Source organism: Ylistrum balloti, unplaced genomic scaffold (genome assembly GCF_031769215.1).
Source record: "Ylistrum balloti isolate Yb309-2 unplaced genomic scaffold, AGI_CSIRO_Ybal_v1 Utg370186, whole genome shotgun sequence".
Classification (NCBI taxonomy): Eukaryota; Metazoa; Mollusca; class Bivalvia; order Pectinida; family Pectinidae; genus Ylistrum; species Ylistrum balloti.
In genome coordinates, this window is record NW_026782169.1 from 391,726 (window position 1) to 407,500 (window position 15,775).

Sequence of the window (15,775 nt, forward strand, 5' to 3'; positions counted from 1 at the left end):
CCTTTAAGAAAAGATTCGGTTGTTATTTGTCACATTTTGCTTTACACTCCCCTGTTCACAGTTGAAATATGTCATTTTTTTGCGCCATTTATTTGTCCCTGTGTGACGTCAGCGCTTTGCACGTCACCTCAGATTAACAAACATTATAGCTTCAAGTAAATCATTCAGATGACAATGATTTCAAGCGACTCTTCAATCAATTACATTTACAAGGCAAAACTTTCTATCAATAATCTTAAATGTTCAGACTTTCAATAAATAAATGATAAAAAAAATAGAAATAAATATATTCATGCCTAGCACGTCTAAATCTATTACTTAAATTCGATATAGCGAGATCATAATAGGAGCAAAGGAAAGATTGGCACTTTGATCTTTAAAGAGTACAAGTATAATATTGTTAGACCAGATCGGCCGTTAAGGTGAAGAAAACAGTAATATCATTTAGTGAACACAACAAAAAAGTTAAAAGGTGAAAACACGTGAAGTCATACTTACTTAATTGACCAGCTTCAGTCGCGACTCTTTGTAAAGACCTTCGTAAATCGCCTATACCTTCCGAATGTAACAGTTGTACACCTCTCTGGCCTTTAGGTAACCATGCACTTTGATTTCTAAGGGACCGACCATCACTTAAGTCTATAATGAGCCACACACATACTAATAAACATGCCAAGTTAAACATGATTTCACACTATCTGCAAGTGAAAATAAAGACACAGGTGAAAAAAAACTTTCGTTGATATATAGTTGTCACGTGAGTCATGATCGGTGTTAGTTACACGCATCAACGTGGCAGTTGATTGGTTTATATTTTAGATGATGATGGATAGGTGGCGTCTGGACTCCCCCACGTGCGGTTTCTTTTCCGCTGACGTAAATACACTTTTGTCCAATTGTAAAAGATTTTAACATCGAAATGTATATTATAGTACAACAAATGTAATTACTAAGCAACAAAAAAAATAGAAGGTAGAATTTGTTGACAAAAATCAACGATATTTTGAAAGCATGTATTTCGTTTGATAAGACCACGGACTTAATTATACATGTACAGTGTAAACGCCTGTGGTGAGACTCAACGAATCAGCAAATATGTATATATACACTACAATATTAATAGTAAATTCAAGTCTTAACCTTTACTTTATGAATTGCTATATTCATAATTTCTTTTTAACTTTACGCCCGAGGGATAGAGAGACTGAGAAAGAGAGAGAGAGGGGGGGGGAGGGAGCAGAGGGGGATGGAGAGTTAAAATCTTTTTCTTTTTTTTTTTTTTTTTTGTGTCAGAAATGTATTTCTAGGCGTGAGTAAATATAATAACCTTATCTTTTCAGATTTGTATCACTGGACAACAGAGTTTGTAGACTGATTGGTATCCTATCATTCAATCTCCTGTATAGCTCAATGCTTTGTCCTTCGTACAAGTTACAATAAAAGAAATAGTGAATTAAAGAATCTCCACATATGTATCTACCAACACATCGCTTGTCAGCAATTAGAATGACTCTAAAAAGGCCATGGTTAAACTAGATTTATTTCTTATTCTGTAATGCAGGATGTTTTTTTCTGTCACCTTGGAGCAAATATTGCGTCCGATTCTAAACGTTCTTACCTAGTGTGTCTCTAAATGTGATGAAGGTATAACCTGGCTAATGTTAATATCTAACCGGTTCTCAAGTCTTAAAGTAGATTGGAAGAAAGTAATGTTAGTCATTTCCAGTAATGTGTAATTTCCCGAGTCGAGTCTTCAAGTGTGAAAAATCTCCCGTGTTAAGAGGAGGAAGAAAAACAAGAAAGATACGACGGCGTAAGTCCATTAAGAATTTTGGAGAGCAGATTATATTTCGTCTGGATCGAAGTCAGACAATGGTTCCCAGCCTGTTTCATGTTAGAGAGAATGTATCCTATTATATAATGGAGGTTCGGTAACTATTTGTGAAGCTTCAAATTGTATTTTTTTCTAATTTCTCTGCATCAGCAAAACTACAACCATCCCACAGTTTACAACAGTACTCAAAAGCTGGTAGTATAATGTTATACAAATTTTATTATTTTATACAATATCGGTCGAACAGCTGTTTTTGTCGAGGTACATTGGTCAGATAATTTTAGACACTTGAAGTAAGCAGGTGGCACATTTAGTCAGGAGAGTGTGTAAGTGTAAATAAAGGGTCCAGTCGATTGAGTCGAATAAATTGGTCAAAAAAAAGGTCTTTTCAGTTTTTAATGTCAAATTCTTTGATGTAGCGTCGTGGTCAGAGATCGATGACACGTTCTATGTCGATAACGTCATCAAAAGAAAACAAGCACGTGTCAGATAGTAAAAAATTGAGGTCAAGACGTGATGAGCGCGTGCGTCCAGTCCTTGTCGGTTCACCTAAGGTGGAAGGAGTTCATAATCTGAAGGAATTTGTTATTGTCTACTGTAAGAAGATCAACATTTATGTCACCTACCACTCGTAAAAGATTAGTTTCGTTTGTGCTGTTTACAAGGAGAAATGTCAGTGACTCCAGTAGGACTGAGTATAGTTGGGAGGTCTACAGGTGGTACATGCGGAAATCTAACTTCTATCTCTACTACTACTCCTACCTGAATTTCTACGACAGGTGGATGACAGGCTAGATGTCTAAACATGTATCCCGCGCCCGGAATCCCACGGTCTTTCCGGAATAAGTCAAAATTGATTAGAAGAATGTCGTCGACTGCTATGGAAAGGTCGAGGTGAGTCTCGGTTATAATATCATAGTCACGAGCTAAGTGTTCCAAGGAAGGAAGTTTGTTTCTTAAAAAATGAATATTTATAGATGGAATATAGATAGATCATTATCATGGTCTTCTGGACCAGAATCAGGATGAAAGTCAGAAACGATAACTGCAGGATTAGAAGTAAGTTATTTATAATACCAGACAACGTAAACCATAACAAATAAATAGAGACAGCTTGTATATAATAACATCAGTCTTTATTTACTCAGAAATGACAGAATTCACTCAGACTACATTTACTCGAAAATGACAGAATTCACCCAGTCGACATTTACTCAGAAATGACAAAATTCACTCAGCCGACATTTCCTCAGAAATGACAGAATTCACTCAGACTACATTTACTCGAAAATGACAGAATTCACCCAGCCGGCATTTACTCAGAAATGACAAAATTCACTCAGCCGACATTTACTCAGAAATGACAGAATTCACTCAGCCGACATTTACTCAGAAATGACAGAATTCACTCAGACTACATTTATTAAAAAAATGACAGAATTCACTCAGCCGACATTTACTCAGAAATGACAGAATTCACTCAGCCGACATTTTTAATCAGAAATGACAGAATTAACTCAGTCACTCAGACTACATTTATTCAAAAATGACAGAATTCACTCAGCCGACATTTACTCAGAAATGACAGAATTCACTCAGACTACATTTATTCAGAAATGACAGAATTCACCCAGACTACATTTACTCAGAAATGACAGAATTCACTCAGCCGACATTTACTCAGAAATGACAGAATTCACCCAGACTACATTTACTCAGAAATGACAGAATTCACTCAGACTACATTTACTCAGAAATGACAGAATTCACTCAGATTACATTTACTCAGAAATGACAGAATTCACTCAGACTACATTTACTCAGAAATAACAGAATTCACTCAGACTACATTTACTCAGAAATGACAGAATTCACCCAGACTACATTTACTCAGAAATGACAGAATTCACTCAGACTACATTTACTCAGAAATGACAGAATTCACTCAGATTACATTTACTCAGAAATGACAGAATTCACTCAGACTACATTTACTCAGAAATAACAGAATTCACCCAGACTACATTTACTCAAAAATGACAGAATTCTAATGTAGGAGATTTGATTTAAAAAAACAAACAAACAATCATCGTCATATACGGAGACACAGTTCGGATGGCAGTCGGATTTATACTCCACACACGTCGATATTCAAGGGATTACGATCACTTTAGCTCTCTACACATTTGGAATATATCATTGCAAAATTGAAGGTTCCATGTGCAACACCTTATGGACAAGACGAAAAGTTTAACCTGATGATCTGATGTACATTAAACGAAAATCGAGGCCACGTTAAGATTTTTTTTCAAAATATCAATGCTGCAAGGCATTAATCAATACCTGGTAAATATGTACAATGTAATATCAAAAAGTACGGGCCTTTGATCTCACTCAATATTGTCTGATATCAACCCGACAGAAAGATATTTATTGAAATAATTCTCTGTTGATATTTGTCAGATTTACCTCATCTAAAGCCAGTGACTGATTTGAAATATGCATACTAAGTAAAGATATTGTCAGGGCTAGGCTATATTTTCAAGGTGCATCTTCTGCGATTGAACAAGACATGTTCCATCCAGGCAACAGGTAACGCTGCCTCGCGCATAATCTAGATAATGTTACATGAATACATCATTTGACAGGTAACACGTGAAATGGTCTTGTCTCGTACCAGGCGAATACATGTGGCTGTATGGGCCAGGTTAATTCTAAGCTGTTTAAGCCAGTATCAAGCCGTCAGAAGATATGTGAAAAAATACCTGTGTAGATGTGAAAGACAAACCGAGTTCCGCCAGCCCTGACGTAATGATATAATCAGTAAACGGTTCAGAAATTAAGGAGAAATGACTTGACTCTGAAATACATTCAAAGCTGCGGACCGAAACATTTTTAGCCCAACAGCCATAAAAAGTTATCATCTACTATATTACCCTACAGAAGTTTTATATAACAATTCTACTGTCTTTTTTTCTATTTTTATTTTTTTTATTTTTTTTTTAAAATTCCTGATTACTATTACTGAGATAACTTAAGTTAGGTATAATATTTGAATTTTTTTGTGAGAGTTATTTCCCTTTAAACTGTAAAAATTACAAAACGCTCCTCGTGTGAATGTTATCGACAAGAAACGCGTAAACTATGGCCAGTTGCGGTAGAATCTAAATTATCAAAAATTGCATATGGGGTATCAGGTCAGATCTATCTTTCATATCATTTCTGGTGCCCTGTATCAGTATTTACATAACGAGGGTGTCTATTGCTAATTATCAAGTAGTAATTAACTGTTTGTTTGCTGGGTTTATCGCCCCGTGGAGAACAAGGGTCATTATGATATGAAATGTAATTGAATCAATGGTTACCTCACTGAACAACATGCGGGAGGCCCGGTACATGCCATCAGATCATTTAGGGCAAAGCGTCTTGCCTAAAGACACAACAACGACAGTAGTGCCTCAACCACAGATCTGTCTTACCGCCCTACCTGGTTGGTTTTGAAATCCCTTTGGACAGATTTTGATTTTCAAGTTAGTCGGGTTTCAACATTTTAGTTTTTTTAGCATAGTGACTCCTAGAAGGACAAAACAGCTGTATGATGCAGTTTTAGTTCGTTAGTTGGTTCTACTGTTTGATTCTTTGTATTGAACAGTGTCATTCACGTGTGCGTTTTTGTACGACCTTCTGGCTTAGTCTATCTGCTTTCTGATACATTAACTACCTTTCAACACCTAAAGTTTTGTACCTTTGTTGGTATATACAAACTAAAGTCATTGTATTCTGGCATATTGAATTGAATTTCATTCAGAATTATTATCAACCCACTGCCGTAGTCCATAATTAAGTTAATAACTGATATGTCTGCCTTTTTCTTACACTGTTTTGGGCACTGATTTAAACTTCGTCTAAAAAACCCTAATGCCGAACTTGCTCTCCACGTGATATTCCTGATACGAGAGCTCCATTTTAGGACATTTGATAACGGGAGTGTTATGTATTAATTGTTTTGTACCTCCTCCGAAACGTATTTTTTTAATTTGATGACGTTTTTTCGAATGAATGAACCTGTGGTCACATTTAGCCTTGAACTTCATTCCTCGTTTATCTGCTCACTCCTTTAATTTTAGCCCCTTTCTAGAGGATGTTATGTCCGTTGAATGTTTTGACTTGACGATACAGAAGACCATCAGTAAAAAAGGCGTACATGCCATATGACTGGGTTTGATATGTCATTTATATAGCGCATGAAGAGAAGTGGCCCCGGTGTCGTCTCTTGAGGGAGGCATTTGTAAACCGAAGGCGGCACGTTCCTTCTGTGACGTATTACCTTTAAGTATAACTTTCATTTTCTCTGTGTAAGAAAAGCTATCCTTTTCGCTAGGCTTTATCCAGGAGCATCTTGTATGTCGAACTCCGCGGAACCAACAGGAAAACTAGGTTGAATATAATTTACTACTTAGAATACTCAACCTTGGCAAGTCATTCAACCAGGATGAGTTCGAAAACGGCTTAGGCCAGTGTATGTTAGCGTATGTACTGGGTATTTCTGGAGGAATACGTGCTAAGCATACACATGCCAGGTATGAGGCTGTGATAAATGGCTTGTTTACAAGAATAGCAGGTGCTGGGAGAGGTTATTATATATATATATATATATCGTAAGCAGTAGGAGGCCAAATTGTTGGTGAAATATGCCATTTTAGTTGGGAGCTAATGGTTGTGTTCCTGTATATATCTTGATGCTTGATCTTGGCGTAATTTCGCATCTGTCTGTCAGGTAGCACAACAGCTGGAATGGCAACACTAAAGAGTGCCAGCTGCCATGGACAGTACTAAACAGTGCCAGCTGCCACGGACAGCACTAAAGAGTGCCAGCTGCCAAGGACAGCACTAAAGAGTGCCAGCTGCCACGAACAGCACTATAGAGTGCCAGCTGCCATGGACAGTGCTAAACAGTGCCAAGGGCAATGCCGAATCGCGCAGCACAACTTAGTATACATTAGCCAAACCAATCTTTCACCATTAACCAAGTCAGTCAGATAGAGCCCAGCCATACATTGTTGTGTTACCAAATGATATCGCATGCGCAGACGATGCCTAGTTACTCAATTCCAATAGTCGACTCGACAGGCGCGTCATAACTTCTGCTTTCCACTACACATACACATTACAAATCTAGTAAAATGGGTTCGCTCTTGCTTTAATCTGAACATTGAAGTGATTACGTAGCTTGTTCGACAATTAACCACACTTTAAGTAGACTTCCGTGTACAATGTGTTAGTTTATGTCATCAGTATATACGCTAATATATATACCTAAGTTCTGTAACTCATACCCCTTTGGAAGTTAAAGTACGCGAGACAGTGCACATCCACACCCGGGCATTTCTTTTGAGCACTTTGAATTTTTCTCAGTCGTCTCCGAGGTTTGAAAATTTTCGCCATTAGGATTACTGACAAGTCGTAGAAGGACGAAACAGCTGTATGGTGTACGTGAAATCATTGTTAGGCACAACTGCATCTAATTATGAATTCGTGTGTAAAGGTGCTATTGACTTGTTCGCCTTTTGTACAGGTGTTACAGGTGGATAATTGTGTTTAGTGTAGACTTGTTTTGTTTTTATTTTGTATTTATTTTGATTGTATCTATTGTTTTTCTTATTTTGCTGATTTTCAATCGTTTCAACGAACCAAAATGCCATCCCACGTGATATGTGCATGACAGATACAATTCTGACACGGAGGAACCTTTTCTGTGTTTAACACGGAAGTGATGAACATGATATTTGGGTGTCAATGTAATAGTTGTCCAGATCTCTTTCGTTTTATTGGTCAATCCTATAAAAAAATCAAATGGCGATTGAACTTCCGGCGATAAAGTTTTAGGACAAGTCAATTTAAGGGACTTTGTGATGCATGATTTGCCACAATTGAGATTTGTTTCCGCGCTCTTGGCATCCAATTTGACTTCCGGGAAGACCTCCCTTTTCATGGTTGGGCCAAGCGCGAGGTGATCATAACATTTACATAAAAATAATCTTAAGCATGTTAAAGTATATTGCAAATCTAAACAGACATATGAATGAAGATGTGTTTATGAAACGCTATGCCTCTGACTGCAACACAATTCTGAAATGGGACTTTAAAACTGTACTGTGTAAGTCATGTGCTAATTGCATGCATACTTTTATGTCTTCGTTGTGGTAACGGTTTTTTTTTTCAAATGTAGGTCAAAGGTCACGGTCAAGGTCAGGTAGTGCAAACGTACCTCCGGATAGGTCTTGTCACAAGGAACATACTTGCATGATATAAAAGCTCTGCCTCTTACAGTGAAATAATTATGGGCAAGGTTAAAGTTGACATCAGACAAACAGCCAACACAAAAACAAACTGCCCCCGATCTTTCGATCCGGAAGCATAACAATAATTTGAAATAAAAACAAACACACACAAAAGAACTGTTGATGAACCCGCGAAAATAATATTTATCGGAAATGATGACTGTGAATATTTGTACCCATGTGACTTCACATACGCTACATCCATCTGCTGTACATGGTCGGCCGAAACTGTTTATGCCAACGGCGCACAAACGTAAACAAGCGAAAGTAATACCACATGTGCGGTCAAAATATCGGACGTAAACTGTGATTTTGGAATTACAGTTCTATTCAGCATGGCTTGTGGTGTTTTGCTTCATATAATTCATGTGATACTTTTGTATTCCACGATATCACAAGCAAAACACAACGGTAAGAGGACGTTTCGTGCCGCAGTGTACGAACATGCAGTGTACCTTCCAGAGAATAGAAAAGTGCCCGTTTCCAGAAAAACAGCTCTCACAAACATGATGAAGAACCTACGTGTTTACAAGGAGCAAACAGAAAAGGCGGCCATTCAGGTAAAAACCATCATCTATTTTCTTGCCTTTTCAAGTATTTTACCAATTTTGAAATTGTATCATAATTTGATAACATACACGTTAAAAAATTTCATCAAAACATTAGGGGTCGCACTTTTTAATCCTCTCGTGAAATTTCGAGATACAAAGCTCGAGTCTGACTCAGATTTACATAAATTCCTCTCTATATGCGGTAGGCCTCCCGCATATATTCAGTGAGGTAGCCTGCTAATACCGTTATCAATGTTCACTGACTTTGCTGATGGATCTTTAAGGCTGTAAGGAGGGACATTCAGGGCATTTTATATATTAGTCAAATCTTATTTTGGTTTTATTCATTTCATTACAATACCCTCACTCCCCTCCCCACAATTCCCTCCCATCCCCGCATGACATGGCCGAGGTAGGATTTTACATTGACTCGTTGACATTAAATTTTTGTCGATTTTCTAAAAAAAAAATGTAAATTCGACCTTGACCCAACAGTCCTGAAACTCATATTCATCGAAGATATTCTGAAATTTTGATGCTTTATAAGTGAATGAAGTCTGATGAGAATCCCTTAAGGATGAAGCCATTAAAGCGCTGACAAACCTTGTCACAGACGGACGAACGGACGTACAGACGGTCAGTAAACCTATAATCCCTCTCAAATCATCAATGTTGAATACGTTAACTGACTGCGTTGTAATTATGATCATGCTATCATAACTGAACCAATAAATTTACGCTTTCCTGCTTTTATTATTCATAAAAGAATAAAAAAAAATGACATCTTGTAGTTAAGAACATCTCATAACGTGCCATCAGCGATATCTAGAAAAAAAAACGATAAAAAAAATAAATAAGTTGTTAAATTTCGTCTTTTCGTAATGCAGAGTTATCTGCTCTTGTCAGCAGGCATTGATTGATACGTCATTAATTTGCACGAGAAAAAGTCTTTTTCTCACAAATTGATTACGTCACTCTCTCATAAAAAAATTAATTAATACAGTACCTGTTCACAAGAGCAGATAACCCTGTAATACGGAGAGACGGAATATTATGATATGTTCTCTCCTGTCAGGATATTTTTTTATGTGGACGATGAATACGTTCCAAGCCCCTATGTTCGCAGTATGATGGAAATCAAGATGTCCCAGAACGGTAGATGATTTGATAAAGGATCCACCTTATTAGTGCACTTTCTAGCTATGCATTGTATAGGGTTGTCCAGCGGTAAATTTTTTGTTCTTTAGTCAAATCCTGCCCCAAGGTAGATCAACAAATGGATTATTTAGTAGACCAAAAGAGATAACGATAAATTAATACGGTCGAATTCATCAGAACAGTTCGGCCATTTTCGTCGAGGGGATTACGGAATTACCCGAGTATATATCACTCATGTATGATTTTCCCTTCAAGCATGTCATATATATTGCCTACACAAGTCACTGAATCCAATATCTTTTATACATTTATCGAGTTCGTCAAGGTTGCTGAAAATAGCAACACGTGAATTTTTTACGGATTTAAGCAGTGATCTTTTATAAATTTAGTTTATTTCAAGAATGGCTGAATTTACCTGTAGATAAAAATTATACAAAAGACAAACAGGTGAATAGTTCCTTTAATAATTAAGAATCAGATGCAGTTTGCTGAATAAAACTGCATCATACAGCTATTTTGTCCACAACTCGTCAGTGATCCTGTGAGCTGAAAGTTTGAATCCTAGGAGGCGACCTAGGAAAGTCCAAAGTGTTTGAAAGAAAAGTCAAAATCTAGATGGGTAGGTGCACTTGCCCCATAATTAGATAGATGTCATAAGTTTGAAATATCAGTTCATTTCATTTTCTGAACCATGCCACTATTCAAGTGAATTAAAACGTAGCATGCAGGTTACAGCACACCACGTGGACTTAAGTCCACCAGCAGTGTCGACTACCTGCTATCCCAAAGACACTACAAAACACACACACGTGAATGATACATTTTAAAACAGAAATAAAGTGATATTCACCCATTCTCGATTTCTGACTATTGTAGCCGATCTGATTATTACATAAAATGGGATACTTATTATTGAAATTATGTACAGTAAAATGTTAAGTTACCGCCCAATCTTATTGTACAGTGTAATCACATATTAACCTTCAGCAATCTTAACTAATTAAATGCATTATTCTAAAAAATCTAACATTTTTCTGTTAAAAAAGATATGTTGAAATACTTTTTTCCGTCAGGACCATCCGGAACTTGAGGGGATAGACCTTACGTGGTTGTATATACCAGATAGGGCCTAGCATAACTCAGATCTGTCAAATAGTCTGAAAGGTATTCTTTGAACATCGGGAAATGAATAGAAAGAGAGCTTGAAAAAGTAAATGTTTGAGTGAAATTTTTCATTTTGCAAGACAACCATAAGAACTATGGATAAAACGTTTGCCTTTAAATTATGTCAGATATCCTAAAACACTGTTAAAGCATGGATTTAGACATAATGAACATTTCAATTACTTGAACAGGAACGAGCCAATGACACAAATTTGTCCTCAACATTGCTTAATTATCGATATTGTTTGATTATGATGATTGATTTTTAGATGTTGCTTTCCCTGAATCTTTGGCTTTCTAGGTATTTTTTTTAATTTAATCCAATTTTATTGCATAATGATATACATATAGATCAGACTCAAGGTATCACAACTTTATAATGTCCTCTCCATTATACAAATACAACAAAAATAAAACATTACAATGACCTTACAATGACCTCACAATGACCGATGCATAAAACATTTACAAGGTATTGCTAGGAACAGACAAAAAATAAAATAGAAAAGGGAAACAGAATTCAAACGCGAAAGTTCAGGAATTGAAAACAGTAAAGTTCAGGACATGCCTACCAATAGATTCATTTAATCAATCATACTTAGATTACTAACGTTATTATGTTTACGACAATATACTATGTTCGTTTTTCTTTCCACTCTTTTAATGTGTCATAAGGCCGGCAAAAATGTACAGTATTTACTTTTCATATATATCTATTCTTTGCAGGGGGCGGACATAATCGTATTTCCGGAAGATGGCGTCTACGGCATGGCATACTCTTGGGAAGGGATAACATCATATATGGAATATATACCGGATCCCCAAAATATCACATGGGACGCATGCGCAGATCCTTTTCGATTTCCAAATACAGAGGTACAGCATTACCTTAGCTGTCTGGCTAAGAATAACTCGATATATCTCGTTGCAAACATAGGAGACATACAACCATGCGATAACACTAGAGACTCCCGATGTCCAGGTGCTGGTCATTATCAATTTAATACTGATGTTGTATACGATCCCCTAGGACAACTGGTAGCTAAGTATCATAAAGTGAACTTATTTTACGAGTCACAATTCAGTTTTTCCACGGATAAATCCCCCGTAATTTTCGAGACGCCGTTCGGAAATTTTACCGTTTTCACCTGTTTTGATATACTCTTTTATCATCCGGCAATGGAGGCCATTGAGCAGCACGAGGTCGGAAATGTGATATTCCCAACAGCATGGATGGATGCTCTCCCTTTGCTTTCGTCGATTCAGTTCCATTCGGCATTTGCAGCAGGACTTGGCATCAACTTCCTTGCTGCAAATATCAATTTTCCGTCGTACAATTTTCATGGAAGTGGAATTTACACACCAAATGGTGCTTCTAATTTTTACTATAGTGGTGCATTAAATGAAGGCAAGCTGTTGATTTCCGATATACCTGTTGTCCATAAACCGACGATTTTATTCCCAAATGTTACATTCAACGTGACGTTTCCAAGCCCAGCGTTCACGGCCGACGTTTTCCACGATCCTTTTCATTTTGTACCGTTGTTAGGTCAGTCAGGTGTAGTTGGTGTTTGTCACAACAGCCTCTGTTGTAAGGCCAATTACTCCTTGTACACAATATCTGATGACGTCATAGCTTTAGGGGCCTTTAGTGGTCTCCATACCTACGAAGGCAAGTATGACATAGAGGTTTGTGCCATTCTTAAATGCAAAACGAACAACTATTTGAGCTGTGGTGAAGAGACAATGGATTCAAACACTTACCTGACCTATTTAAAACTTGAAGGCAATTTTTCTGTCCCATATGTTTTCCCGGAAGTACTTTTATCGAACAACGGAAGTCTGCATCTGGGTCGTATAGGCTCTTGGAGTTATGTTGCTGGATCACTTGAGAGTAAACATGGATTTGAATTTCCAGTTCTGTCGACTGCAATGTTCGCGCGTGTGTATAGTTCTGATGTTGCTTTCGTGTGCCCATGCGCGCTACTGTTACAAGTAATGTGTATTTCTACGATGCTACTGATATCCCGTTAATCTGATGTTTTAAATAGCCACTTTCAGGCATAAGAAGTTGCCAAAAGAAAAACAAAGAGAGATATATCCTTGATATTAGTATGTAGATCGAGGTCTGTGTTTGTGGATGTTTGAAAAGTAATATTATCAGCCCACCATCTAATGATGGTATCTTTTTGTTGATGGTAGTCTGTTAAACTCGCTCTTCGTTCTTCAGTCATTCATCCGGCCTTAAACAATAATTTTTCGTATATTTAGAGGGGAACTGGGTGAATCCCCATCCCACTGTATTTGTTAGAGGTTCCCCTTTGTCCATTGTTGTGCATTGTCCATTTCTAGATAGGTAAAATAAAATGGCCTACAAGCGGCCATCTTGATTTTTGTAAAATTTGGGTTTGCATGATTCTCTGTTATGAATAGTCCATTAAAAATTGTATATATGTACCTTGTTTCTTTGATTTATATTGTGCTGAAACAGCTTCATAAGAATTACGTAATTTGATTTATCTGACTGTTTGATCGATATTTTCCATTTTATTTGGCTGTCGATTGATCGTTAAACACAAAATCATTATCTTTTTTTACGTTGTTATACGCAAAATTTTGCTTTCTTATTCGTCAGTTTTGAAAAGTTAAGTTGATTACCAGTACAGGATCAACTGAGATTTCTACACCAAACTCAAGTATATAACAGCATATTATATCAATCAATTGTGACATCAGTTCCAGTTTCTGTAGAATTTCATACTTATAATGTCATATACCGGTATATGTTCTGGATCTTCCCCTCTTATCTAATCTATTTTTGAAATAATGAACTTAATAGTAACCAATGGTATTATATTCTCTAGCGTTATAATAGCAGTAATGTTACTTAGTGAATCACGTGAATGTGATTCATTGACCAAACGTCACCTAGTTGGTCGCCCCAATCTCCGCCCACTGTATTGATGCCGTGTGTCCATGCCGAGTGCCGCTAGGCGGCGCACGCGTCGCGACTCTGTGCGTTGAGGTCCATCCTGTTTTCACAACGTCTGATTTTGTGTTATGGTTAGATCGCCTGGTTGTGAGTGATGCATCGTTGGTGACCGTCTCGCAGCTGATGAAAAAGATATCTCTGGTTAATCTTGGAGTGTGTTCACGTGGATGTGGAGATGCTGTGCGTACGTTGACAGGTCCTCTCATTCCTTTCTCAGAACTAACGTCCGCAACATCATTCAAGCAGACATCTAGCTTACTTTCGAGGCTAAGCAATATCAGTGACTGGATCTTTTTAGACATTATCTTCTCAGAAATGCCTTTAGATGCCTACACTGAGATTGACACGAAGAAAGGTCTGTAATCAGATCTGGCAAACCGTTCAGTCATTTTACCCACTTGACGGCGTACACTGCCAATGAAAGAACGGAAAATAAACACCCGTAAGCTAGTTAACTGTTCAAATACAATGTCATATTAATGAGGTTTGCTTGTAACACCGAAAATCCGTCCAAACAAAACGCTGTCAACGTCTGAAAGCGCCAAAATATTTACAGTTCGTTCTGTCACTTCCGCGTTGTAACACCATGTCTCCTAAATCTGTGGTGTAGAGTGGAACTCTCCGTCTCTTCTGTATACTTGACTGCCTGGTCTTTAGATGGATGCAGTCATGTTTCTGTTAAAAAAAATAACCCAACTTAACGCGAAAATCATAAAAATCGCAGGACCAGAATATCACTAAAAGGCAGAAGGGGCCTGCCAATAGCACCGGTATTACCCCTATCCTTTTTAGTGATGTTTAAGATCGATAGCATGCGATGATCAACAACAAATCAATTAAAGTTGGCTAAAATGGCACAGTCCTCCGTACTGGAACTAATAGTGTCCCGTGTGTCTGATCTTTCAATATTTTTCAACGATCTAGAGTTTAAGCCGGGGAGTGGTACCATCCAATTGTTTAAATGACACCGTGATACGATGAAGGAGTCTATAGCTTCGGTACCTCCGCTACAAACACGCGAAGAAACATATTTAATGCAATTCGCAGCGAATGTGTCCACATTAATAAATTTTTTAACTGTGTCGATAGCCATAGGCATTTATATGTGTTTTTGTTCAATTTCAGTTCATATAAAACGTTCTCATTATATATATATACAAAAACTAAAAAAAAACCTGTTTTAAAAAAGCATGAAGAAAATCAAATCCTTGTTACATATATATGTGTAAGTAGAAAACCTTTATTAAGGATACAAAGTATTTGTGTTGCCTGTTTTAGAGGTATACATGTACATTATAGGATTGTTGCTCACTGACAGACGTAAACAAGTTGTGACAAGCGCAACTTGAGTCAGCAAGAATTATTAGCGGCACGCCTTCTTCCTCGAGTAAACAACCCTTATATAAGGAATCTTCGATCATTATTAGAAAGAAGGACACTTAGGAAACTTCTGTTTATTTATAACCTTCATTAATATGTTATCCCTCCTTTATAAACAATATGTTTTTTCTCAACGAGAATCAGAACGAACGTTATGTAATGTACAACGTTAGAAGTAAAAAGATTTTTGGCTCCTAATTATCGATTCTTATGAATCTTTTATTCCATTTTCTGTTTTCAATCTAAAATTTTTTACAATCCTGATCAATAACTAAATGATTAGTTTGTTGGCAATAGAACATTTATATGCATGGCAGCTTGAAATATCATGTTATTTTATTATCCGGCGTATGAA

General features: G+C 37.1%; 1 protein-coding gene across 1 annotated transcript; it reads left to right on the forward strand.

Moving 5' to 3' along the window:
- The first annotated feature begins 7,879 nt into the window (after nucleotides 1–7,879).
- On the forward strand, nucleotides 7,880–13,505 carry LOC132551227 (pantetheinase-like). Its single transcript, XM_060215341.1, has 3 exons — nucleotides 7,880–7,991; nucleotides 8,500–8,735; nucleotides 11,775–13,505. Exons 1-3 carry the CDS (start codon nucleotides 7,880–7,882, stop codon nucleotides 13,080–13,082), a joined length of 1,656 nt encoding a protein of 551 aa, XP_060071324.1. The 3' UTR covers nucleotides 13,083–13,505.
- Nucleotides 13,506–15,775: the final 2,270 nt, after the last annotated feature.

Coding starts and splice junctions, on each gene's coding strand:
- LOC132551227 (XM_060215341.1), top strand. CDS start 7,880: ATGTTAAAGTATATTGCAAATCTAAACAGACATATGAATGAAGATGTG. Junction 7,992..8,499: donor GGACTTTAAAACTGTACTGT/GTAAGTCATGTG, acceptor TTGGAATTACAG/TTCTATTCAGCATGGCTTGT. Junction 8,736..11,774: donor CAGAAAAGGCGGCCATTCAG/GTAAAAACCATC, acceptor TATTCTTTGCAG/GGGGCGGACATAATCGTATT.